At 40.7% G+C, this 25,788-nt stretch overlaps 16 protein-coding genes and 1 pseudogene across 16 annotated transcripts; 7 read left to right on the top strand and 10 right to left on the bottom strand. All coding sequences in view use genetic code 6, as the record gives it.

Moving 5' to 3' along the window:
* Positions 1-754: 754 nt before the first annotated feature.
* On the bottom strand, positions 755-2,341 carry SS50377_22707 (uncharacterized protein; the record flags this gene model as incomplete). The annotated part of the gene is made up of 1 exon (XM_067906590.1): positions 755-2,341. One exon carries the CDS (start codon positions 2,339-2,341, stop codon positions 755-757), a length of 1,587 nt encoding a protein of 528 aa, XP_067765858.1.
* Positions 2,342-3,456: 1,115 nt separating this feature from the next.
* On the bottom strand, positions 3,457-3,858 carry SS50377_22706 (uncharacterized protein; the record flags this gene model as incomplete). The annotated part of the gene is made up of 1 exon (XM_067906589.1): positions 3,457-3,858. The coding sequence occupies one exon, from the start codon at positions 3,856-3,858 to the stop codon at positions 3,457-3,459; it is 402 nt and encodes a 133-aa protein (XP_067765857.1).
* A 1,605-nt stretch (positions 3,859-5,463) lies between these two features.
* Positions 5,464-6,855, top strand: SS50377_22705 (CHY zinc finger domain-containing protein; the record flags this gene model as incomplete). The annotated part of the gene is made up of 1 exon (XM_067906588.1): positions 5,464-6,855. One exon carries the CDS (start codon positions 5,464-5,466, stop codon positions 6,853-6,855), a length of 1,392 nt encoding a protein of 463 aa, XP_067765856.1.
* Positions 6,856-6,876: 21 nt separating this feature from the next.
* SS50377_22704 (uncharacterized protein) lies at positions 6,877-9,150 on the bottom strand (the record flags this gene model as incomplete). Its single annotated transcript, XM_067906587.1, has 1 exon — positions 6,877-9,150. The coding sequence occupies one exon, from the start codon at positions 9,148-9,150 to the stop codon at positions 6,877-6,879; it is 2,274 nt and encodes a 757-aa protein (XP_067765855.1).
* A 72-nt stretch (positions 9,151-9,222) lies between these two features.
* Positions 9,223-12,429, bottom strand: SS50377_22703 (Phospholipid-transporting ATPase; the record flags this gene model as incomplete). Its single annotated transcript, XM_067906586.1, has 1 exon — positions 9,223-12,429. The coding sequence occupies one exon, from the start codon at positions 12,427-12,429 to the stop codon at positions 9,223-9,225; it is 3,207 nt and encodes a 1,068-aa protein (XP_067765854.1).
* A 1,852-nt stretch (positions 12,430-14,281) lies between these two features.
* SS50377_22702 (uncharacterized protein) lies at positions 14,282-14,713 on the bottom strand (the record flags this gene model as incomplete). The annotated part of the gene is made up of 1 exon (XM_067906585.1): positions 14,282-14,713. One exon carries the CDS (start codon positions 14,711-14,713, stop codon positions 14,282-14,284), a length of 432 nt encoding a protein of 143 aa, XP_067765853.1.
* A 1,380-nt stretch (positions 14,714-16,093) lies between these two features.
* SS50377_22701 (uncharacterized protein) lies at positions 16,094-17,239 on the top strand (the record flags this gene model as incomplete). Its single annotated transcript, XM_067906584.1, has 1 exon — positions 16,094-17,239. The coding sequence occupies one exon, from the start codon at positions 16,094-16,096 to the stop codon at positions 17,237-17,239; it is 1,146 nt and encodes a 381-aa protein (XP_067765852.1).
* Positions 17,240-17,252: 13 nt separating this feature from the next.
* On the bottom strand, positions 17,253-18,449 carry SS50377_22700 (Bifunctional phosphopantothenoylcysteine decarboxylase-phosphopantothenate synthase; the record flags this gene model as incomplete). The annotated part of the gene is made up of 1 exon (XM_067906583.1): positions 17,253-18,449. The coding sequence occupies one exon, from the start codon at positions 18,447-18,449 to the stop codon at positions 17,253-17,255; it is 1,197 nt and encodes a 398-aa protein (XP_067765851.1).
* Positions 18,450-18,474: 25 nt separating this feature from the next.
* SS50377_22699 (uncharacterized protein) lies at positions 18,475-18,711 on the bottom strand (the record flags this gene model as incomplete). The annotated part of the gene is made up of 1 exon (XM_067906582.1): positions 18,475-18,711. One exon carries the CDS (start codon positions 18,709-18,711, stop codon positions 18,475-18,477), a length of 237 nt encoding a protein of 78 aa, XP_067765850.1.
* Positions 18,712-18,758: 47 nt separating this feature from the next.
* On the top strand, positions 18,759-18,974 carry SS50377_22698 (LSM domain-containing protein; the record flags this gene model as incomplete). The annotated part of the gene is made up of 1 exon (XM_067906581.1): positions 18,759-18,974. The coding sequence occupies one exon, from the start codon at positions 18,759-18,761 to the stop codon at positions 18,972-18,974; it is 216 nt and encodes a 71-aa protein (XP_067765849.1).
* Positions 18,975-18,979: 5 nt separating this feature from the next.
* Positions 18,980-19,498, bottom strand: SS50377_22697 (uncharacterized protein; the record flags this gene model as incomplete). Its single annotated transcript, XM_067906580.1, has 1 exon — positions 18,980-19,498. The coding sequence occupies one exon, from the start codon at positions 19,496-19,498 to the stop codon at positions 18,980-18,982; it is 519 nt and encodes a 172-aa protein (XP_067765848.1).
* Positions 19,499-19,684: 186 nt separating this feature from the next.
* On the top strand, positions 19,685-20,107 carry SS50377_22696 (uncharacterized protein; the record flags this gene model as incomplete). The annotated part of the gene is made up of 1 exon (XM_067906579.1): positions 19,685-20,107. One exon carries the CDS (start codon positions 19,685-19,687, stop codon positions 20,105-20,107), a length of 423 nt encoding a protein of 140 aa, XP_067765847.1.
* Positions 20,108-20,185: 78 nt separating this feature from the next.
* Positions 20,186-20,962, bottom strand: SS50377_22695 (Kinase; the record flags this gene model as incomplete). Its single annotated transcript, XM_067906578.1, has 1 exon — positions 20,186-20,962. One exon carries the CDS (start codon positions 20,960-20,962, stop codon positions 20,186-20,188), a length of 777 nt encoding a protein of 258 aa, XP_067765846.1.
* Positions 20,963-20,980: 18 nt separating this feature from the next.
* On the bottom strand, positions 20,981-22,396 carry SS50377_22694 (Hypothetical protein; annotated as a pseudogene).
* Positions 22,397-22,933: 537 nt separating this feature from the next.
* On the top strand, positions 22,934-23,368 carry SS50377_22693 (uncharacterized protein; the record flags this gene model as incomplete). The annotated part of the gene is made up of 1 exon (XM_067906577.1): positions 22,934-23,368. The coding sequence occupies one exon, from the start codon at positions 22,934-22,936 to the stop codon at positions 23,366-23,368; it is 435 nt and encodes a 144-aa protein (XP_067765845.1).
* Positions 23,369-23,502: 134 nt separating this feature from the next.
* SS50377_22692 (uncharacterized protein) lies at positions 23,503-24,783 on the top strand (the record flags this gene model as incomplete). The annotated part of the gene is made up of 1 exon (XM_067906576.1): positions 23,503-24,783. One exon carries the CDS (start codon positions 23,503-23,505, stop codon positions 24,781-24,783), a length of 1,281 nt encoding a protein of 426 aa, XP_067765844.1.
* Positions 24,784-24,801: 18 nt separating this feature from the next.
* On the top strand, positions 24,802-25,578 carry SS50377_22691 (Kinase; the record flags this gene model as incomplete). Its single annotated transcript, XM_067906575.1, has 1 exon — positions 24,802-25,578. One exon carries the CDS (start codon positions 24,802-24,804, stop codon positions 25,576-25,578), a length of 777 nt encoding a protein of 258 aa, XP_067765843.1.
* Positions 25,579-25,788: the final 210 nt, after the last annotated feature.

The raw sequence follows: 25,788 nt of genomic DNA, 5'->3' as shown, positions 1-25,788 counted from the left end.
ATGCTTTTAAGTTTTTATCAGAAATCAGTAAACAAATTGAAAATCTTTAGTTATAGATTAACTTTACAATGATTTAAAGACTAAATAAATTATTATAAATTAGGCTACCTATTTATTATTATTTTTGTCATCTAGTGTTCAATATCTTATTTTAATAAAGACATCTATAGGGTATTTGTTTCAATCAAATATAGTATTATTTAAGCCAATCATAATATAGACTATTAATTTTTAATAATAAAGAAATTTTTGTATAAAAGTTGGTAAATCGTGATTTGTAAACAATTTTATTAAAATAATACAATATTATGAAATTGTTACACATAAAAAAGTAAGTTACAAAAAAATGAAAAAAGAATTTCTATATTAAAGAAAAATTACTAAGCTGTTAATATAAGTAAAGTAATCAAGATTTAAATTTAAAAATAAATTATATTTATTTCATTTACTCTTTAATATTTAGTGATGAAAAAATAAAAATAATAGTTATTTTTCATAAAATTTTATAATGTCATCATAAGTTTAAATATCTGATCATTTGATAAAATTAATTACGATAAATCTTATCTGTAAATCAACTTAAAAGTCTCCTAAAATTCATGTCTTAACAGTTAAATCTATTAGGTTTATAATAACATAATTTAATTATTTATATTTGTATACATAAATTTTATGAAATTAGTATTTTTTAGTGTGAAAAAATTAACAATATTGAATACATTATTCTTTATTTATATTTGATTATACATAATTTTCACTTTATTAAAGAACGCTTCTTCTGCTTTATTTATCTACATAAGACTCTAGTAATAACCCATATTAATGCCACAATAAAACTTACTAACCATAATACCCATCCTTCCCAAAATTCTTAATATGCTACTAATGGATTGATAGTATTAATCTAAAATTAGTTACCAAGTATATCTACAACTCCAAATTATTGCCTAAAACTAATTTAATTTATCAAAAACTAGGTGGATTTATCTACGATATAACAATAAACACTATCGATAGAAGGAAAATTAAAATTACCTACTTATTAATACTAAATCTCATTGTTCTAAAATAATTACAAATTTTAGCTAATTTTAATGGATATGGTGGCAAATGTTCTTGTAGAAGAGATTTATTTTTTAATATCAACACATAGCTATCCCTCCGTAAGAGTGATATCTACTTCCCCTCCAGGCATAACATCAGATGAAAAAATATAAGCACCGATATATGAACCACCTGCATTCCATGCTTTGTAGATGACGCTGATTGCAGATCCTTCTATGTTAGCAGATACGCGTTGCATCGCCGCGCTACACTCTTCGAGGGACGTAAAATCGGAGATCTCCCAGGTGGCGCATGTAATGTACTGGTTCAGACTGAACGGGATCTCTGTGAAGAACTATAGCTAGAATGTGAATCCGGAGACCTCAGAGACCGTTATCCAGTACTCCTTCCTGGCGAACTCCTGGAATGGGCACGTCTTCAAGGGCGTCTGCAACACGTGCATGATGGTGCCAAAGAAGGTCAGCTACGACGAGTTCACGCAGTCACCAGACGTGATCCGGTCTTTGATCACGATCTCAAAGATCAGGTTGAACGGGATATCGACCTTGTCTACTTGCGCAATCCCGTAAGGGTCAGTGTACAAGTTTTTAGTCGATATTGCCCGTGGGATGACCAGAAACAGCCGATATGACACAAAATTGCTGGATGAAATCACGACGGTAGCCTCAGTGCATTTAGTTTAAGCGCTCGCATCGCCAGTTTTACATTCCATCCCACTTATTGCCAGTTTCTTGAAGTCGAAATCCACCTTATTCACAGTCTAGCTATACAGTAACTGGTCATTTAACAATGATTTGTAAAGCACGTCCCCAGTGGCGGACAATAGGCAGTTCGGGTTAGTACGGACAGATGGCTAAATGCCGATGTTAGTCGTGAACGCTATTTCGGAGGTCTCGATGCAGTCATTGTAGTCGTAAATCGTCGCCAACATCTGCCCGGCTGCGCCGCTCTGTACTAGCGTATCACTCAGAAATGTGATGCTGTAGGATGCAAGAACGAACCGGGTGGCATCCATGGCTGTGGCGCTTCCTAGCGGAAGCAGCGTCACATTTGCGGGGGAAAACGCCCGGTAGAACTAGAATTCGGACCTGAATGTTATAGAGCCAATTTGGACCTCGTATACTGCGGTTTAGTCCGTCTGGGCGGTGCAAGTAATATGCTCACTGGGCTTTAGTTTGTGGTTTGGCATGGTTATTAGGAGAATGCTATTCATCTACGGGTTGATGACAACTCGTGAAGATTCTAGTTAACACGTGAAAAACAATGTAACGAGCATTTTAGGAAATTGCAGATATATGAGAATTAGATACTTGAGTCAAAAAAAATTCTATACAAGAAAAAATTCGTTTATATATGTTAATAATACACTATTTGTAGGACAGGTGAAAAAATTTCCTTGGTTTGTTGTAGATTTTAGCAAGCTGAGATGATATGAGTTCTATAGACTTAAGATAAAAGTATCATATAGGAAAATTAAAAGTATATAATATAATTTGAGGATATTTCGCTTTAATGCAAATTCGAATTGCAGTTTCTAATATATTGTAAATGGAAAGATATAAGTCTAAGAGAATAAATTTTACCTATAAGTATTTAGTAGAACAATAAGAAACTGTTTAGTTTGCTTACACAAATAATATATTCTACTTAGTATAGGAATTAGGGAAACTATCTCAGAAAATTTAGTTTTATAGTAGGTTTAGTGCAATGATTAATCAAAATATGTTTACACTCCAACAAAGATATACGATTTTTTACTGTTTGTCAGCTTTGTTGCATAAAAATATACAAAATATAATTTTGTCGGGTTATACCTTACTAAAATACGTTCCACAATAAAAGCTTGTTAGTTATTGCTGAGTAATACCTTACACTTAACGTGTATTTCATAGGTATCATTAGGCTATTATAGAATGCAATTACTGAAAATATACTAAACTCAATTTTTAAATGGCTATTGTCTTTAGCTATAGCCAGTAATTAACATAAATACTGTAAGTTTAATTGATAGAGTAACTTATGATCTACTAACTCCAAACGATTATTAGGACTGAACCAATTTACTTCATTAAAACGGCACTTATGTTTTTGAAATAGCCTTAATTAAATACTAAGAAAATAATTGATATGCCAAATAGTAAACTACCTGCAAATATTATTCCCGATCAACAAACTCCAATTTACAATAAAAATATGTTAATAAACTACTACTCTAGATATACTAGTTTTATGCATCCCTTCAAAACCTCTTCCGTGCCCTTTATCAATATTTCATATTTCATACCCACATTTTCAAATATCAAAATACTTATATTATATATTTAAATAAATAAACATAAAAACTGTCTTTTAATTTTATATACTTATGATTATAAAAATTCGTGCATTCGTTCACTGGCTTAATCCGTCTACCACAAGATCCCTCGCCAACTGTCCTACCTTAATCGCATTTTCGTCGGGCTACTCGTTAGTGCATGCCACGATGGTGATGAACTCGAACTCAGGCTCTGGGAAGGCGAATATTTTTGCAAAATCCGCGTCCTATGACGTCGTAAATTTGACGAAATCTGAACCTTCCTGTGCCTTGAAGTATGCAAAATTTCCCAGCTTCATGGATCCCACCACCTTCAGACTTGCTATGTCGAACTGTTATACCAGGTCAATCATCAGAGACGAGATAGGTGCGAAAGCATTCATATCAGCTTTTACGACACCAATTCCGCTGATGTGTGTCTTGTATACCTGCTGTATGTTGGAGTACCACTCAACGCACTTCTTATGTTCTTCGGACATTTTTGCGGAAAGCCTAAGAAATAGACTATATAAAAATATTTATATAAAAATACCATATATTATGAGGGTGAAATAAATGTGGAAGGAGTTTGCGATAATTATTATATAATGATATTACTTATAGATTGTTTTTTGGTGAGTGGTGAAAAGTTAAATATGATTAAAATGAGGATAGTATTAGTATAGGATAAAAGAGACTGATAATATATAAAGGAAATTAAAATAAATGTGATTTTCTGAATAAAAAACTATGGTCAGAATTTCATCTAATGCATTAGTAGTTCTCTCCACTAGCTATATTGTTTGTCTTCGTTGATCAAGGTGTTTTTGTTTAACTATCTCACAAGGTTTCCAGGATGTAACCCAATTAACGGATGCCGGGATGGGGAATTTCGCTTTGAATTGGTAGGCGATGGTTAATATTTAATTTTCACCAACATATCATTGCTTTTCACTTTTTATAGAGTAGGTAGACTAAAATTCTAGTTTCTCGTAGAGCCAAAATTTGCTAGACACTTCATTTTTATACAAATATAAATTTATTTAATTTAATAACATATATATTGTAAATTAATATATATTTATTATTATATAATAATATTGTTACTTATTTATCATTTGGTATTTTTTGGAGAGTACATTTGGTTCTAAATTTTTTGCATAACTAATTATTTTACATTTTATTTGTTAAATTATAAATCTAAGTTTAATAATTTAAAAATCCATTTATATTACAAACATCAATTGAAATAAAAAATTTTATTTTTGAGAATGTTCAATTTCTTAGGTGAAAAGACAGATCCCTGCCAATTGTTCATTAACAAGTATATATCAAATCCTATAAAAGTATAGAAATAAACTTAATAAAATGATGATATAAATCAATCATGTATGAAGCCAGTGCCATAAGATTGTATAAGATATTTAACGATAAATTAAAGGATGATTTAGTGATGTCTAGTTAGTTACCTTTGTTAATAATATTACTTATTTATTAGTTATTGTATTTAGCATTAAACGCTATATCTAGCTTCATCTTTAATTTTATAGTATTTTATTTAACAGAAACCAACATTAACAATTTATTTAAACTGTTCCATATAAGTCGCTCAAATAAATAACTTTTGATACATTTTAATCTTATTTTTACAAGCATTGATATTCAGCCGTTTCGTAGAATTTGAAATGCCTCACTGAATATATACAACATATAATTCATAGGCTGCATGAATATATGTTATGTTATTTTATTTATGTCAGTTTATTAAATTTATAAGCGCATAATTGCCTTTAGTTATATAATTTAAAATTGTAGTAGCTATGTTTATTAAATTATCATTTAAATGTTTTCCTTTCAAATAAGGTTGGGTTTATATTATATGTTAGATATTAAATATAATAATAAAACCGTATTAGTATTATTACGACCCTGCGAATAACAAGCATGGAGCCGGTTATCAAGAAATAACGTTATGTAAAGTATGTAAGTACACCAAATACTGAAAAATAAAAATTTGCGACAATACCAACGCCTTGGTTGTTAAAAGATTGATAAATTTTATAGTACATAATAAATATTATGATATTAATATTTACCACTTCATAATGAACAGAGTATATACGCTTTAAGTAGATTTATTTCACCTTACCGATACAAGAGGATCATACGGTCCAGAAAATAGAACAAAATTAAGAACTGTATCATTTGGAGTTATAACAGATGATGAAGTATCCTTGTACAAAAATCCATCATTTATGGCCAAGGTAGAGCCACTGTTCCCACTGTAAATGTACGACGAAAAACTATCTTATAGGCAAATCTTGTGCCTAAACCACGATAAGCTTAGAAACTAACGAACCACTGATGACTACCCCTTCCAGTTTTTGCAATTAAGATACAGTGATTCCTTATAAAAATACATCGATAACACCCATGAGAAGCAAGTTCCCAATACGGACTAGTTTTTTCCGATGACGGGGAAGTCTTTTGTATCAGTTCAGCGTCGATAAGACATAGAGTCTTAAAACCCTTATGTTTACGGACAATACAGGCTAGAGGAGTCCTTCGGTTGCGAACACATTCCCACAAATGCAACAATCAAATGCACTGACTGCTAGAATTCGTATAGATGCGTCATGTGCCATGATGATGCGGAAATGCACCCCTTCTCGTTCAGCACCCTCACGTGCTCATTTTGCGACCACTAGCAGTCCTATGCGGAGCATTGCACAAACTGCTCTCAAAAGCTCACGAACCATATGTGTGATATTTGCCATATTTTGGACATGAACGATCCGGAATACGCCCCCTACTTCCACTGCTCCATCTGTGCCAAATGCCACATCAAGCAACTCCCAGACATCTCGCAGCACTGCACAACGTGCGGGACGTGCCACTCTTTGTAGGATTTCGGTGACCACTACTGCTCCACTGAACCAGAATTTTGCCCCGTCTGCCAGGGAGTTATCAGCGCGTGTCAGGATCTGAAGCGCCTCAAATGCTCATCACGTCACACACTCCACATGTCATGCTTCGAGAAGCTCGTCACGTAGCATACCGTGGGTTGCCCACTCTGCCGCAAAATGATGATCGACGAGGACTAGCTTGTGGAATGGAAAATGCGTCTCGTGTAGTGGATGCTAGTCGGAAAATTCAGCTCGCGGGCCAATCTGCTCATTTCCTACAGTTGCAACGACTGCGGCTGCGGGTCAGTCGATTTCGTCGCAGGGTACTGCCACGCCTGCGAGGGCCTGAACCTCGCTTTAGCAGCCCAGGTCGAACTGACTCCGGGTCAACTCAAAGCGATCCTGGCCGGTACCAGTGAGCCTTACGCCAAGCTGTGCCAACAGATTGAGAAGTACAATGAGCTCTACGCCAAAATTATTGCCAAGAAGTAGAGCTGCTCGTTTTTTCTCCAGGGCGGCGAAGGCGATTTTGTGGGCAATAATATTCTGGAAATGATAGAGGAAGCCTTCGAGGGCTTCAGCGAGGAGTGATACGCTAAATATCACTATTCATCACTTCACCTGGAAGATCGTGCCAGTAAGGCGTGCCTGCTGGGCGCCCTTCACTATCTGTAGCACGCACCGTAGCGCTTGCATCTTCGAGATGGCGATGTCGTCCTCGAAGATGCACGCCACGGCGCGCTGCACCGCATCAGGCACGATCGTCGGGAACTCGTCCACGAAGCGCATGCTCACCTCGAGCCAGCCAGCAGCCTGCTCGCGCTTTGGTACCGCACGCGCGTAGCTGAAGAAGGGCCGACGCCGCACGATCTGAGTGACGCACTCGAATAGCTCCGCAGAGACGAGCGGCGGGGCGAGGCCGAAGAGTGTACGGACGAGGCTGCGGGTCTGGGCCGCGTTGTACGCTATATACCGCAGGAACGCCATTTTGCGGGTCATTTCTGGACGCGGCTGGAGCTCAGCGGCGCAGGGAGGCTACGCACGCACTATTGCGAGCCGTGAGGTGCGGAAAACAAGCTTCACGTAGGTGTTGAAGACATCGAAACTGGGGGTCACTTCCACGTCCAGCGCCAGAAGCTGCGCGACGATGCGCCGCACGGTCTCCTCGCACTTTTCACGGCGCAACAACACGATTTCCGGCATCAATTGCAAATGGAAAATAATTTTCCAGTCTTAAAATTATAGTTCCGGAACTCGGTAGAATTCAACCAGTTTGGCCTGAATGACAGGCACCTTGGGCTGGAAAATGTCGTATTTTTGCCGAAAATTGACCTGATATAATGCGCCTTTCTCCTCGAAAACCACCAGCTCGGCGCCCACGATCCAGCTGAAAACGGACATTTTAAGCAACAGCAGGTGGAAGAAAACGGTCAGGTTTGAGCGGTTCTGCGCGAAATTCTGCCAGTTTTCGGTAGTCAGGTCAACCGGATTCCGCGCCAGCACGACCCCCAGCGCCGTCAGCACGCGCGGCTGGAATGGTAGGCCCTAGAATGGGCGCACGAGTTCGTTCACGAAGTCCAGAACCTGCAAAATCCGCGCACGCGAGAGCACCGGAAACTTGAAAAGCAAGGCCCCTGCAGCCATCCGCTGCGCCGTGAAGGTCGTCTGGAAGCACGCCTCCGGCATCGCGTCGAACGCGATTTGTGCGTCGCGTTCGGTGCAGTTTTCGAGCAAAATCTCTCCGCCGCCGCCTAGGAAGAGGCCATAAATCCGCGAAAATGGTCCGTAGAGCCGCGAGGGGATTGCGCGGAACACGTTCGGGATGCCAAAAAAGGCGTTGTTGTCGAGCCGTTTCCATAGCAGAATTTCGTGCCGGATGCTGTGGTTCAGGTTCTGGAACTTTCCGTAAACGCCCGTGAAAACGATTTCCAGGAGCGTAAAGCGGCCTATGGAGTGCACACCATCGATGTAGAACTTGGGACCCTCTGTCAGCTCGCAGTTCGTGCGGATTTTGGTGTAAAAATGTTCATAAATATCCTTATTGACGCCCGTGCGGATCAGGATCGTCTTTGAGAGGAACTTGGCCCGATTGCGTAACACTAGCTCGTCGTAGACCGGATCGCATGCAATTTGGAGACCGAAAGATCGCGTATTCAAGCCGCCGTTTCCGATGTTGAAGAGGTCCTTGCCTTCGAAATTCAGTTCGTAGAAAATGTCGTCCTGCAGCTCAAAAACGACACAAGTGGGGTTCGATGGCCACGCACGGAACCCAGATTGGCGCGCCAGTACTGCGAAAATATGAGGGAGAGAAAAATTGAATTCAAAGTGAATTTTCTAAAATACATCAAAAATCTTCATCGATAAGCATATTTCCATAATTTTAAAAATTGATTTTTCGGGCCGTAGGAGGTTCGTGAGGTCATATAGCCGTTGCAGGCGTGCCTACGCATCGTGCTGGCAGAACTCCTGAAGCCTGATGACCGTGCCAACTGCGGACTCTCTTACATGCACCTCAGCCCAGGAGCACTCTGTAAGTGCGATAATACATGAAATCGTGTCCTGGAGGTTCAGCCGCGACACGATTTCCAGCCGGAACTCCGCGAATCCACGTGCGATTTCCGAAAAATGTGCCATAAGCCCTTATGGCAGCGGTCGTAACCGCCCGTGCACCCCAAATGCGACCTGATTCTCCATTACCAGCTGCACCGTAGGAAGCAGGAAAGAGAATATATTTACGCGGTGGCCTATACTTACAGAAATAACTACGGAGCGCCGACCGGTCCGAATATTCGCCAGCATTCGTGGGATGATGCGCTATTTTGTGGCAGGCTGTAAAAGATTGCTCGTCTTCTGGAGCTGCAGAGATGCTATTTGTGGTCTATTCATTCGGTGAAAAGAACTAATTATATATAATAATTATATATAGTTGAAATGAAAAATGTCGGATGGTAAATTGTTTCACTTGATTTCAATTTCGGCGATCACGTCCTATTCGAATCGTTCAGAGTCTTGAACATACTCATAATCAGGTTTTATGTCCTCGCTTCCCAGTCTTCCTGCACAGCTAAGCTGCCTGGCAACATCGCTAACGGATGGGAACCAGAGCTGTTGCACATAATAAGCTACCATACTAGGGACAACGCAAAACAAGCCACCGATTGCTACAATTAAGTAGTAGCTGAACTAGGTGGACTGAGTAGCAGTAATTCCTAATAAGGCAACGCCATAGTTGGTACTAGAGTTGCCTAACCAAGAGCACATAATTGTCATTCCAATTGAAAGTAAAACTGAAACTCCGCCAAAATAAGTCCAACGGAATTAATGCATGAAAAGCTCTGCAGTAGTGGCAATCATCAGTATGTTGAAAAACACAAAACCAGTTGCATACAACTCTTAAGGATAACCATTGGTAGAGTAAATTCCATTTTCATACATAAAATAAGGCACCAAAATGATTACCAAGGAGTGATAAATTGCTAGCGCCATTCTGATACCTAAAGATGCTAAACTTGGATGATATCGGCGAGAAAATGCCTTTAGCATATAAGCATTGTCCATCAAAATTTTGTCGTCAATATCCTTCTCTGAAATTGATTAAAATGCAATTGCAAACAAAGTTAAACAAACATTGTAAAGAACGAGTAAAAATGAGTCTAAAACGATCTACATTGTGAAACGGTTGAAAAATGCGAAAACCATATGCATAATAGCCAAAATTGCATTCTTATATACTGAATATTCAAAGAATTCGGCATTTCGAATGTGTACCATTCTGCCATGAACGAGCATTAGCCTGCCCAAAAAATGTAATTCTGGGATACTAATATCCGAGTTATTACATGCTTGAAGACCTTCCCGACCTGCAATTCCAATTCCAACGTGGGAAGCTCTGATCATTTAAACATCGTTTTAGCCATCTCCAACTGCGAGTGTTGTTGATTCCGGGGAAAATTTTCTGAAAGTTTCTACAATCAGTTCTTTTTGAGTTGGGGAACATCTAGTTACAATGATAGATTTAGCATATCTTGCTATATTGTAAAAATTATAAAACATTCCTTATTATTTTAATTGATTTACACATTCACCATCTATCACAATTACGAAATTTTAGATATCAGGAAAACTAGTAGGTGGATGGAAAACGGGTTTAGGTGAAAGTTAATGTCTCAAAAAATCTCCAATTTTAGAAGTTTTCACGCGCTTCAGATACTAAATCGAAAGACCAGTACTTTCGATGTCAGTTTTAAGATTTTAGACAGAAGATTCTAACCCTCCCTTCAATAGTTCTTTCTCAGTTAAATACAATACTTAGGTATTTTTATCAACAATACCTGCATTTTTAGCAATAAATAAAGCTGTTTCTGTTTTATCACCTGTAAGAATCCATAGTCTAATATCGTTTTCCTATACTTAGTTAATAAAAATAGGCAGGTTATCTTATAGTTTATCTTCTACCGCACTAACTCCGAATAGTAACTGACTAGACTCTATTTACTGAATAGATTATGTATATTTGTAGTCAATTATTGGTAATAATTTTATCTAGTTCCAGACTCCTTACCAAGAATCATCAATTTTCTTTCCAGAAAAAACTAAAGTTCTATACCCTTCTGTAGAAAAAGAAGTTACTATTTCCTAAGTATTATCAAAATTTTTAATAATTGTTGACATTATTGTGTCAGCACCTTTAGTCAAAACAAATGATTACTTATCTTCAATAAAATCAAACAGTTTTAACCCAGAAATGTGCGAAAGAGCAATTGTCATTCTTTTTCTTTCAGATGTAAATGGTATAGATGAAATAATGACAAATTCGGATATTTAATCTTTATATTGAATAGTAATAAGCTTATCTGTTCGTGAAATGAGTTCTACACCATTATTTCTGGCATAATTTACTAAAGCAACTTCATCAGGACTTTCACCAAAATATTCCCCGTGATTAATCACAATATTAGCACAGATTGCCATTCCAAATTTCAAATTCTCAGTCCCATTATATTTTTTGAGCTCCATTTCGTTTTTTGTTAAGGTGCCTGTTTTGTCACTAAAAATTATATCAACTTCGGCTAAATTTTCAATAGAAACTGATGATCTCACAATACATGAAAGTTCAGCTGGATTATATTCTCCATATTCTGAAGATGATACCTTTTACTTATTTTCAATAAGCAGCTGGACAGGTTGAACTAAAAGATTACGATCATTTTAGACAAGAATGCCTTAAATTAAGCGAATAACTTCTATTGAAGCGAATAATGAAACTGGTATGAAATAAGCTAGAAGAGAAAAATAAATTATTAACTTTTCTATATAATTAAGTCCTAAATCTTATGGTTCTGCCTAATAATCTGGAAACTATTAGTAATAGCTATCAGAAAAAACATTAATTAGTGGAAATAAAATCATGATAAATAGAGAGGATAATGCTAAATAAAGAGTTAATTTGTTCAATCTTTGTAGAAGTCTTGAGTCTTTTTAACTTGTCTTAGGTTTGTTAATAAATAATTTGGTCTTTTTCCCACAATAAATAGCCATGCATTTAATATCACACGATTAAAGTTTAGACCCTCTAAAAATAGCATTTTCCTCTGTAAATACTTAACCATTAATTTTACCTCTGAAAGAATTTAAATCTGAGTTAGCTAGATTGATCTCCACTTTACCTATTATGTTGGTGGGATATTTAGGTTTAAGGGCTTATTCCCCGTCTAGATTTGCAGTTGATATAAAAACTACATCATCACCTTCAAGCACTATAACATCAGCAGGAACTTATTGACCATGTTTAATATACAATATATCTCCTTATTTAATATTTTTTGATAGCGTGGGTATTTTAATGTCATTACGCCCTATTTCGAATTTCATAAGATTCTACTCTCTATCGGACTGATACCTTTTAGCATCTTCATATATTTCTCTTATCGCACCAAATACTAATACAATAACGATTGGCATAACATTACCAATCGGCTCTATTACGTAAACAATGTAACCGGCAATAGCATTTAAAACATAATAAATATTGTTAGGCTATGAGAAATACTTTAAAATAAAGAGTGGCAGGAATGTAAGTATATTATACTTTGTAGTGGATATCTTATTTTGAGACTTTTATTGGACAGGATCTACTGTTTTAAGATTTGGATGAACTGTGATCATTTAAAGAAATGGAAAACATATATTTTTAAACATATATTTTTATTATATAAAATAATAGTATATTTATTACGAAAAAATTGTATTAATTTGAAATACTACTCAGAAAAAACCTAGAGATTTCTAAATTCTTATTTCTACAATGAGATTTTAATCGATCAAGTTAAAAATAGTTCATTAAATTTAAGGTAATTCTATTTCTACAATTTACAAATAAATAATAATATAATAAATAATATAATTTAAATATATATTCTTCATTATAACTACAATTATAATAGTTAATTATTATATTATAAAATTTACTTATTTCAATTTAATAATAAATTATTTATTTATCAAAATTTTCTAACAATGCTAGGTTTTTGAATTGAATTTGAAACTATCATATCTCTAAGGGTGATCAAAGTTATACACTGTTTAGGTGGAAATACTTTTTAATTTTATATAAGTAATATATAATAAATCTATGTAAGATATAGAAATAATATAGAGTATTGATTAAAATAGTTTTATCTCATAGTAGTATTATACTCGTTCTATTAAACTAAGTATTATTATTGTTATTATTATTTTAATTAACTATCTAAAATCTGAAAATTTATTATAAACTTTTAATCTTAGATTACACTGAATTCCACCATTTATAAGCTTTAACTTGTATTCGACATTAGAAATACGTTAAATAATATTTTACTAGACAAATAATTATCAAAATTACTCTCAATATAAAATCAATTAGAAAAATTTGTATCATTAAATTAAATTTTAAAAATAATATCTTCAGTTATTTAATTTTTAATAATAAATGTAGATCAAATAATTGTATAACGGAGTTTAATATATTTATTTTATATTGGTATACAGTTAAACAATATGGCATTGCTATATTTTATTAAAAATATATAACTAAAAATAATAATATAACAAAAAAATATTGTATTCAATTTTAGAATTATATATACAACCATTCTCTAAGAAAATAGGAAATAAAAACTATCTATTGGGACTAATAACACTTAAATTGATTATTTTTAGAGGATTATTTTTTATTGTATGAATGATTTAAGTTTGTAATCCCATTAACAATAAGCTTCTATTTATGTCAATTCTAATATATAAACCTCATATTTAATATTAATAAATTATAAAGGAACCTTTAGTAAATATCTTTTTTTTGATAAATGTGTATTATAAAATACTCTCGATTAAGACTTTAAAAATAGTTAGTCGTCAGATTTATAGATTTAACTAAGTTAATAAAGTATAGTTTTGTATATTGAAGAGTAAATGCTATCTATTAAATTAAGTAATTTTCATATTCGCCAAAAATTATTTTAATATTATTTTCATACGTTAAATGAGACAATCGAGTCTAATTATTAATATATTAACCAATTAAATTATATTACAAAATCAGCTACATGATTAACTAAGTAATCACAGAATTTAAACTATTAATGGATAAACAAATTAAACTGCATTCTATGATGCCTAGATTGAAGAAATATTTCGTTAAAATCTCTATTTATAAGATTTTCGCATAGCCCTTACTCCAATTCTCCTATGAACCGATACGACTGCGTCATGCGCTACTAAATTGGTAATCACTTCTTATAAAATGATGTTTTAGATAGCACGCTAAGCCAAGTGGCCCTGCCCGATACCGTTTAGAAGCTTATTACAACTCTAATAAACCTAGTAATAACCATAACCTCTAATATCCAACACGCTCTAATACCTAGCCAATCGTTGGAATCAATCCAAATTCCTGGCCTACTGAAAACCAGTTTTGCCCATCGTAAGAAGCTCGAGGCACGCATCGTTTGCTCAATTAGCGAAGAAACGCCATATTTCAAGAGACGAATCCACTGCGAACGAGAACTGCCTTGTGACGTTCTTTTTGACTCAATTTCCAGTTCTAGTTTTCCTCCATCAGTTCCGTGCCGTACCGGATTCTCCAGTCCTGATTCTTCGCCGAAATCGCGTTCTGATTCTTCCAGAACTCGTCCACTCTCCGTATTGCATCCATCACCATCTTGCAAGTTCTGGAAGCTTGAGCAGTACAGGACGTCAACGGGAAGGAGTAGTAGATCTAAAAGCTTATATCACTAGAATCGCAGAGCCTGGACGCATACGTTGGCACCAATTTGGCTATATCACTAGTTACTTCATGATTATCAGCTAGTTGAAATTGGTGTATCTTGTGATTTTGCATCTGGAGCGGGAAGTTGAAATTGAGGCTGAATTTCGTTATATCAGCAAAAGATATAAAATTTTACTTCATTTTACTTGAAAAAATTGATGTTATCATTATATCAGTACCCACTCAACATAATGTTTTTTCTGGTGCAGGAATTTCCCAAAATACAGATGGCGAAACTTCCAGAATGCTGCTCGGCAGGTTCTGCGTTATGCCAGTTGCGGGAAATTCAAAAGTGCGTCTTGTGGTAACTGCGTTAAAGCGAAATTTGAGGGGCAGCGGATTTGCGTTATTATAGGTTGGGTTACGTTCTGGGCTAAATTAAGACTCTGGGAAATTTGCGAGTTTCTGGTTAGATTTTGGAGGGGGTAGATTTTGAATATAGTTAAAAATAACGTATTTAAGTAGGTTTAGTGGAATTAGTTTTTCCACTTCTCAAAACTAATTTATAAATAATTATTATATAATAATATTAATATCGATTATTGCTTTCGAAATAAAGAGAGTACCGCGATATTAAATTATGTCAGTAATAAGGATAGTATGTAAATAGTGAAAATCACCGTTTCAAAACTGACAGAAACGAGCGTAATGCTTTTTATATAGAAAGAGTCTGATAATTAACTTGTGTTTTTGCCTGTGGGTAATAGTATAGAAGTTTTATAGTCCCCTGGTTGACCTCATGCTATTGTGGTAGCCTCAGTAGGACAACCTCAGACTATCAGGGTTTACGATATCTTCTGCAATTGTGCGGTGCCTAGATATGAAAAATGTCACAAATGTGCGGGATGCTGCACTGCCACTATCTCAGGCGTGTCCCTGCTCTGTTGCGTGGGATACTACTGGGCCGAGAGGCTGGACCGCTACGACGTGGTACTCGCGGGGCTCGCTATCCACCTGAGCTCGTAGTTCCTGCTGGGTTGGGTGGTCGCCTGCATTGTTGGCTGCAGGATGCTTTGCCTGGAGTGAAATTTTAGTTACTGGAGGGGTGTATACGGAGAACTTGTTGATGAACTATAGCGAAGCCTCTGCTAGGTCAGGTGGAAGGTGGCGGACCTCCGTACTCTGCTAGCTTGCTTCGTTCCGCAGAAGCGCACAATTTTCGATGCTGATAGCAGGCAGCGCATGGGCACACCCTTATAGGCACTGTCGGGCCCACCGCGACGCCGAATCTGGCTGCATCTGCCGTCTGTTTCGGGTAAAACTAAATTTGGAGTGTGGACGAAACCTCCCGCAATAGGGACATAATAGCTATTCTCGAGAGTTTTTTTGTAAAATATATTCAACCCGATATGCGGATGCATACCCCCCATAGCAAAATAATCCCGCTCCCAGGTTTTGTTTTGGCGCTACAACTGAGATTTGGTATAATTTAGAATGCAAATATAAAGATTGTAGACGGTAAATTAGGCTGCCACAAATACTATATAAGGCCGCGCAGTAGCTATTCCCACTCCACAAAAAATGACGGAAACTGAACCCAACATGACCAAGATAGCGCAGCTAGCGAAGAGCTGCACCGACAAAATCAGTGAGCAAGGGGTCCAGGCGTAGATGCTGGAGATCATGTCCAAGCAGTCGCAGCAGCAGTCCAAGGCCTTCTCCAAGCTGCACAAGAGGATCCCCAAGGACTCCAAGTTCAACGTGTACTACGAGGCCAAGTACCACCTGGAGTCAACCACATACCAGCAGATCCACAAGTTCGACAAGCCGTTCCAGCACCACATCAAGCAGGTCCAGCTGCTCCTGAAGGCCAACAGCAAGGTCTACGGCAAGGTTCTCAAGACGAGCCAGGCATCGCTGAAGAAGTTTACCAGCGCGAAGGGTGCCCTCGCAAAGACGCAACAGGCGGTGAGGGACACGCAGAACCTCTACAATCTGGAGCCCAGCCAGAAAGTGGAGGAGCTGCTGAAGAAGCTGCAGGACAAGGAGAAGCAGCAAATTACGGTCGTTAACGGTCTCAGCAAGCAGAGCAATGTGGACTCCAACACGTGCGAAAACACAGGCATAGACTACCTGAACAAGCTCCAGACGGCCTACGGCAACATCCTGAAGCAGGAGAAGCAGTTCTACTCGCTCATCTCGGACATCAGCGAGATCCAGGCCTTCTTCGAGAAGCTGAAGTAGCTAAACTCCTACGCGCAGACGTTCGACGTGGAGGACCTGAGCACGAAGTACCTATTTGATACGCTCAAACTCTCCCCAAACATGGCCAAGAAGTAGCTGGTGCAGCCCGAGCCGGTGGCGGCGCCGATCCTGCCAAACTTCGCAGATACGCAGAGGCTGAAGCTGGCGGACGAGAAGCAGAGGCTCGCTGAGGAGGAGGCCTTCAAGGAGGCCGAGCGGCTGCGACTGGAGGAGGAAGACCTCAAACGGTAACAGGAGGAGCAACAGCTCGCTGCTGAGGCAAAGGCGTAGGAGGACAAGGCCCCGATCCAGCTTTAAGAGCAAGAGCAGGAGACGTACGAGCAACCCGAGACGGAGGAGATGCAGGCTGAACCCGTTGCCTCCCACGACGGTTACGAGCAGCAGTACCAGGAGGAGCCACAGCACGCCCCCGAGACGTACGAGATCCACGATAACGTGGACGCCGACTACCAGGTCCTTTGAGTGAATCCCTCCATCACTTCGCCGCGGTGACGATCTGCACCAGCCACCTCGCAATATCAAGTTTGTCCATCACCCCGCTGTGGTGCTCGCCACCAAGTCGGTCCAGGAGCATGATCTCGTTGCTACTGCTCTGGAAGCCGACCGCTCCGCCGATCTGGTTCACTGCGATGAAGTCCAGGTTTTTGCGGCGCAGCTTGTCCTCCCCGTAGGCGCGGAGGTTCTCGGTCTCTGCCGCGAAGCCGCACAACACCTGGTGCGTCTTAGCGGCCCCCATCTCGGCCAGGATGTCTCGCGTCCTGCGCATCTCTGCAGCCTCCTCCGTCTTCTTTAGCTTCCTGTCGCTGCGCACCGGGGAGAAGTCGCTCACGGCCGCTGCCATGAACACGAAGTCCGCCACCGGGAAGTCCGCCATCAGCGCGGCATGCATGTCCGCCGCTGAGCGCGTTTTCGTCCACACGCCGCCGAAGCCTGGGTAGCTCTCGGCGGCCACCAGGTGCACGCGTGCGCCCAGCATCTCGCAGGCACGCGCGATATCGCGACCCATCTTCCCCGAGGAGTTGTTGCTCAGGAAGCGGAAGGGATCGAAGTCCTCCAAAGTCGGGCCGGCGCTAACGACTACAGTCTTCCCTGCAAGAGAGGTGCCCCCGAGGAGCAGCGCCGCGACTCGGTCCACGATTAGCTGCACTGGCGCCAGCTTGCCATCTCCTACATCTCCGCAGGCAAGCATGCCTGTCTAGCTCGCAACTACGACGGCGCCCCTCCCGCGAAGGATGGACAGGTTTTGCTAGGTGGCGGGGTGTTCAAGCATGTTTGTGTTCATAGCGGGGCAGACCACCAGCTGCGCTCTGGTAGCGAGTGCAGTTGTGCTTAAAAAGTCGTCGCAGAGGCCGTGGGCGAGCTTCGCGATGACATTGGCGGTGGCTGGGGCGATGAGGAGCAGATCCGCGGCCTTGGCGAGTGCCACATGCTCCACATTCATCTCCACGCCGATGTCAAACTGCTGGGTGATGACCCTGTTGCGGGTGAGCGTCTGCAGGGTCAACGGCGTGATGAATTCCTGCGCTGCGGCCGTAAGAACCGCATGCGTGGTGACCCCAAGCTTCTGCAGAGAAGATGCGATATCGGCAGCCTTGTACGCCGCGATGGATCCCGTGACTCCCAGGAGCACCGTCTTGCCTGCCAGCACGGAGTGGCAAGGAGAGAAGTCCATTTGAAGCGGAGTGCGGAAGGACAACTCACTCATGCAAGCCCGCTCGCAGCAGCGCATAACGTATCTCCTCAGGGGAGTAGCATGCACTGCATGACGCCTGGGGGGTGTCGTCCCGGAAGCTGTCCCCGCCAGCTCCGAGCTCGCAGGCGATGCAGTGGGACAGAGTGGCCTGGCGGGGCGGCCTGGCGGTAGCATTGGCGAAACGTACCTTCCGGAGTACGGCCAGGCCGCACAAGAGCTGTGAGGACCGATTCGGGGGCATTCGGAGCGGAGTCGGCTTATTATGTACTGAGTAGCGCTAGACCAAAAATGCCTCACAAGTACGCCGAGAAGCCGCAGCTGCAGAACTTCCTAGGGCATCGTGTACACCTCTCGCTGCACGGGGGCGGCTGGATCGATGGAGAGCTGCAGGATGTGGACCCCTTCCTCAACGCCACAATGCACGACTGCACGAACGATAAGGGGAAGCGCATGCCCAGCGCGGTGGTGCGAGGCAACGCCATCACGAGCGTCTCGTGTGACTGAATTCCTCACTTCGCCCGCACGGGCATATTATGCTGCACGAAAAGGTACAGGCCCAGGAACACAGCTGCGAACCCAAGTGCCAGGGAACCGAAGAGGGCGTAGGGAACCGCCGCCGCCTCGTCCTCGTTCACCACAAATTCGCACAGCAGGTTCCTGAGTGAGTTGCGCGACATCTCCTGACAGCTATAGTACGTGACCCCGTTCTGCGCCGCGTAGTCCTCCACTGCCTCGCGGCTCACAAACCTGGCGCCCTTGCGCGGGGAGATGTCCAGCACGGCAGCCGTACGCTGGACCCCGGATAGTCTTACAATCTCCTGGTGCGCCAGGTTCCACGAGTCCTGGTACTGGCCACTGAACACGATCAGCGCACACTCCGCTTCAGGGCCAGCCAGGACGAAGCCGAGGTCCCCGTCATCTGTCGGGATCGTGAGGACGCCATCGGAAAAAAACCTGGTAACCTGCACCTCCAGTTGTGGGGAGGTCGGCCGAAGCTCGAGCCGGATGGTCTTGTACAGCAAGCTCATTTGGAGTGGCCGATCTAGGAAGGGCAACAACGGGAACTTTATCCCGCGTGTTGTCTTCTCGGCTCATGAAGCACAAGTGGCCGTCTGACCCTGCTGGAATGGCTGCATCAGGACCCCTCACTCCTGCGTCATGACTATGTTTTCTGGCTAACCGTATCAAAGCTGGCTAGGTTCCCTAGCGGAGGAATGCGTCAGCCCTAGCAGTGCTCCTTCGAAAATAGCATGCGAGCACCTTCGCTGCTAGCACGCCGAGTAACTCCCAGTCCGGGTACGGCAAACTGGCCGTGGAAGGTCACGGGCACGGGTCCACCTGGGCGTATGGTGGAACAGGCGCAAGAGGATGCAAAAAAATTGGCTATCGGTACACAATTGGTTGCTTTGATTTTGGACTACCCCTAGTCTTATCATGAAATTGGTCTCGATGGGAACTGCATACCTGTCGAACCGCCTGACGGAGAATTATAATTTAGCAGCATGCGGGACTAGCTATCCCAGGATATCTTTCACCTATTGTCTAGCGAGCCGCTGGGCTCATACTGCTCTGCCGAGGCAGCACTAAGCTGGCAGGGTCCCTGCAGCTATACCCGCAATAACCACCAGGAAACATGATGCTTACTAAACGAGTGTGAGTGATACTAGGTCAACGCAAGGCAGCCTTCGCAGCAACGCCGCATTACACATTCTACCTCACCACCGACACCCCAGCAAGCCGAGCTCCAGCTGGTCGATGCCCCGGCATCCCACCTTTACCGCGTCCCAGTCCACAGGTCCAGACTGCCATGCCTCCGCTACGGGTACTCCTGTTAGCCACTGGCCGTTCATTGCAGTCCATATGGATGACGCCATAGAAAAGCGGTCCAGAGTTCTGGCCTCGTCTACAGAATTCACCTGGCGCTGCCCCATAAACCCAACTGCGAACTGGGGAAGCAGGGATGGGAGGAAGGGTCCAAGGGGCTGAGCCTTCCCAAAATCGATTATCCGCACTTCCCCACAACCGTTCACCATGACGTTATCTGGCTTCAGGTCAGCGTGGCAGATACCCGCCTCGTGCAGTTACCCTAGTGCGGATAGCGCGTTTTTGGTTAGGATACCGAAGTCAAGCCGCCAGTCCCCGAGATTCCAGAGAGTTCGGTAGTCATTGAGGAGCTCCAACTCGAGCCCCTTGACCATACCATGCCCACAGATATCGAACAGTCTCGGCACGACAGGACACCCAGCCAGACGGCGGTATACCTACAATTCCGCTCTAAATTACTCTGCGAATCGCACTTAGGCCCGCGCGTTAGCTGGACGCGGGATCTTTCGAACGCGGCCTGGTCCTGCATGAAGAACTACTGCAGTACCACCATTTGAGACCACTGACGGCGTCAGTCCATCAAGAGCAAATTCGCGATAATTGTTGGTCGATACCGTGGCATACGTTTCGGTAAGGAACCCTGTGCAAAAGGACCGTCGGATCGACATTTTGGAGTGGTTATTAGATCACTCATCGAAGTCTTCGCTGACCGTACTTAGTTCGTCCAAATGTTCATGGCTTTCTAACCGTGGCGAGGGATCTTCGTCGGGAATTCCTCCTCCTACTATTACCGGCTCCTCAGATGCATTAGGAAAATGCATCTGTAGAATACTCTCTTTATTAGCCGTCAGCTGTGCATCTTGAAGTATTGCAAAGGAAACCTGCTTGCCGGGAATTGGCTGTAAAGATGCTTCGTCGGATGCTTCGTCCTAACTAACATCATCTAGTACATCCCCTGATTCGGATATCTCGTCGACTGTTTCCTACGTTATTCTGGCTGTGACCTTCAATTCGTCATTTTCTGGCTCCTATACATCATAATGGGACTGAGATAGCTACCCAATAATGCTTGCAGACCCATTATCATCCAGTGAGTCATTACATCCGCTATAACTACTGCTAAGTCGGCCCCGCTTAGCTGATTTCTTAGCCTTTCCACGATGCTTTTTGGGTAACCGAGCATTCGGCTGCATTTATGGTACAGGAGCCTGATATTTTGGTGTTGCCAATCGAGCGAATAGGCTTACCTACTGTTACGATTTGACAGAGCTAGCTGACTCAGTAGATGCATTGCCAGGCCCTTGTTCGTATTCAGGCATGCTATCTTATTTAAACAAATTATTGATTGCTGCATCTGGTAGAGTAGATTATTGTGGTAAATCCTGAGACAATGGTTAATCAACTAGTCTATCTATAGCAGACTACGGCCGTCTATATGTTGGGGTTCCTAACGGATGAGTTATAATCTCATCAGATTTATTATTAATAACTTCTGGTTATGGACTAACACTATCATCGAACTCTTCCTAATCGTCGCGACGCTCTTATTCCTAAATAGTCACATTGGCTCGTATAACAACAATATCAGTTTGAGTATCTACGTTAAATTTAAATATTTTCATAGTCTAAGTTCCGGTTTCACCTCGCTCTTCTGAAAACCCCAGAGATGCGGTTAATTTTTTCTCATTTTCAAGGTCTTGCTCCAAACGCTCAATTTTTGCTACCATAATTGCTGATTCTTAGATATAAGATGTTATGTCCTACTTTAAATTGTCTAGTTATCCTACATATGTGGCTTCAAGTTACGTTATTTACTAGCTAAGTCTATCATCAAAACTTTATTACTAAACTGAAATAACTTATTATAACTGTTATATTTTAACCTACAACATATTTGTATTATTTTCTTCACGACTTATAACACTAAATTATCCTTTACTAAATCTGCTAATTTAATTGAGGTTCATTTTGAACTCGCTTTTTCTCTCTTTATTGTAGTTAGATATTGTTAGTTTTAAATCCTTTATCATAAGATCTTTATTATAAGCTAATTGTTGTGCATGCTATAATGCTTCTTGTAAATGTAGAATATCATCGTTTTTTGACTTAATAGCCCGTGATCGTGATCCATCATCTAATAATTTTGTTAATGATATTTATAAATGCTTGTTAGTTCCAGGAAATGCGGCTGAGCTTGGTCGTTGCTTATTAGCATTAGATAATCTCATGTTTGGAAATTATTGCAAACTATTATTTTATAATTATAAGAATAATTATTTTTACTCTATTTTTACTTATAAGTACTTACTGAAATTAATGTGGTTATTATTCGCTATATTACTATTTCATTATGATATATTTAGATTTATCTATATTTAAATAATATATAGATATTCATTGATTCCATTTACTACATTTTAATGCTAATTTGGACTTCACAAAAATTTATATATATAATAACTTATACCATGAATATGATAAAATATTATTAGTTTAATTATTACTAATTTAAAAATTATAATATTACTATAATTGTGGAGCTAGATTATATCTTATTTATTAGTTACATTATTTGTTATAATAATATTTTATTTTTAATAAGATATAACTACATAATAATTAATTATTATTATTATAAAATGGAAATCAAACCTATTTTAAATTAGGTTCCTAGGTTTACTTCAACTCTCTTAGCCATAATAACTTAATAGTAAGAAAATTATACTAAATCACTTGAGCGAAAGTTGGCAGAAACTACTAGATAGTTAGCTGAAGTAAAATAATAGTATATTAAAGATTTGAATAAAATAAAATAATATTATGAATAACAGAGCCAAGATTTAATAGTAAATTAATAAACAACTAAAGCTTCTGATAAATATCCTTGGAGGAACTAAATATTTGAGCCCAATATGTTACTTTTACCTTAAGTAAAAAGTAGTGATGATTTCGATAAAGAAACTAAAGATGATTTTGATAGTAGTTAAGATGACGATAAAATCTATAATTTGCATCAAGCATTAAATGCAAGTCTAACAACCTTACCTGAATCTTATGAGGATGATTTTGATTGAAAAACGATGATATTCTACATTTACAAGAAGCATTATAGCATGCACAACAATTAGCTTATAATAAAGATCTTATGATAAAGGATTTAAAACTAACAATATCTAACTACAATAAAGAGAGAAAAAGCGAGTTCAAAATGAACCTCAATTAAATTAGCAGATTTAGTAAAGGATAATTTAGTGTTATAAGTCGTGAAGAAAATAATACAAATATGTTGTAGGTTAAAATATAACAGTTATAATAAGTTATTTCAGTTTAGTAATAAAGTTTTGATGATAGACTTAGCTAGTAAATAACGTAACTTGAAGCCACATATGTAGGATAACTAGACAATTTAAAGTAGGACATAACATCTTATATCTAAGAATCAGCAATTATGGTAGCAAAAATTGAGCGTTTGGAGCAAGACCTTGAAAATGAGAAAAAATTAACCGCATCTCTGGGGTTTTCAGAAGAGCGAGGTGAAACCGGAACTTAGACTATGAAAATATTTAAATTTAACGTAGATACTCAAACTGATATTGTTGTTATACGAGCCAATGTGACTATTTAGGAATAAGAGCGTCGCGACGATTAGGAAGAGTTCGATGATAGTGTTAGTCCATAACCAGAAGTTATTAATAATAAATCTGATGAGATTATAACTCATCCGTTAGGAACCCCAACATATAGACGGCCGTAGTCTGCTATAGATAGACTAGTTGATTAACCATTGTCTCAGGATTTACCACAATAATCTACTCTACCAGATGCAGCAATCAATAATTTGTTTAAATAAGATAGCATGCCTGAATACGAACAAGGGCCTGGCAATGCATCTACTGAGTCAGCTAGCTCTGTCAAATCGTAACAGTAGGTAAGCCTATTCGCTCGATTGGCAACACCAAAATATCAGGCTCCTGTACCATAAATGCAGCCGAATGCTCGGTTACCCAAAAAGCATCGTGGAAAGGCTAAGAAATCAGCTAAGCGGGGCCGACTTAGCAGTAGTTATAGCGGATGTAATGACTCACTGGATGATAATGGGTCTGCAAGCATTATTGGGTAGCTATCTCAGTCCCATTATGATGTATAGGAGCCAGAAAATGACGAATTGAAGGTCACAGCCAGAATAACGTAGGAAACAGTCGACGAGATATCCGAATCAGGGGATGTACTAGATGATGTTAGTTAGGACGAAGCATCCGACGAAGCATCTTTACAGCCAATTCCCGGCAAGCAGGTTTCCTTTGCAATACTTCAAGATGCACAGCTGACGGCTAATAAAGAGAGTATTCTACAGATGCATTTTCCTAATGCATCTGAGGAGCCGGTAATAGTAGGAGGAGGAATTCCCGACGAAGATCCCTCGCCACGGTTAGAAAGCCATGAACATTTGGACGAACTAAGTACGGTCAGCGAAGACTTCGATGAGTGATCTAATAACCACTCCAAAATGTCGATCCGACGGTCCTTTTGCACAGGGTTCCTTACCGAAACGTATGCCACGGTATCGACCAACAATTATCGCGAATTTGCTCTTGATGGACTGACGCCGTCAGTGGTCTCAAATGGTGGTACTGCAGTAGTTCTTCATGCAGGACCAGGCCGCGTTCGAAAGATCCCGCGTCCAGCTAACGCGCGGGCCTAAGTGCGATTCGCAGAGTAATTTAGAGCGGAATTGTAGGTATACCGCCGTCTGGCTGGGTGTCCTGTCGTGCCGAGACTGTTCGATATCTGTGGGCATGGTATGGTCAAGGGGCTCGAGTTGGAGCTCCTCAATGACTACCGAACTCTCTGGAATCTCGGGGACTGGCGGCTTGACTTCGGTATCCTAACCAAAAACGCGCTATCCGCACTAGGGTAACTGCACGAGGCGGGTATCTGCCACGCTGACCTGAAGCCAGATAACGTCATGGTGAACGGTTGTGGGGAAGTGCGGATAATCGATTTTGGGAAGGCTCAGCCCCTTGGACCCTTCCTCCCATCCCTGCTTCCCCAGTTCGCAGTTGGGTTTATGGGGCAGCGCCAGGTGAATTCTGTAGACGAGGCCAGAACTCTGGACCGCTTTTCTATGGCGTCATCCATATGGACTGCAATGAACGGCCAGTGGCTAACAGGAGTACCCGTAGCGGAGGCATGGCAGTCTGGACCTGTGGACTGGGACGCGGTAAAGGTGGGATGCCGGGGCATCGACCAGCTGGAGCTCGGCTTGCTGGGGTGTCGGTGGTGAGGTAGAATGTGTAATGCGGCGTTGCTGCGAAGGCTGCCTTGCGTTGACCTAGTATCACTCACACTCGTTTAGTAAGCATCATGTTTCCTGGTGGTTATTGCGGGTATAGCTGCAGGGACCCTGCCAGCTTAGTGCTGCCTCGGCAGAGCAGTATGAGCCCAGCGGCTCGCTAGACAATAGGTGAAAGATATCCTGGGATAGCTAGTCCCG

The sequence above is a fragment of the Spironucleus salmonicida genome, chromosome 3, assembly GCF_000497125.1.
Source record: "Spironucleus salmonicida strain ATCC 50377 chromosome 3, whole genome shotgun sequence".
Lineage (NCBI taxonomy): Eukaryota > Fornicata > Diplomonadida > Hexamitidae > Spironucleus > Spironucleus salmonicida.
Note: the sequence above shows the minus strand (reverse complement) of the source record. Positions and strands in the feature narration are given on the sequence as shown.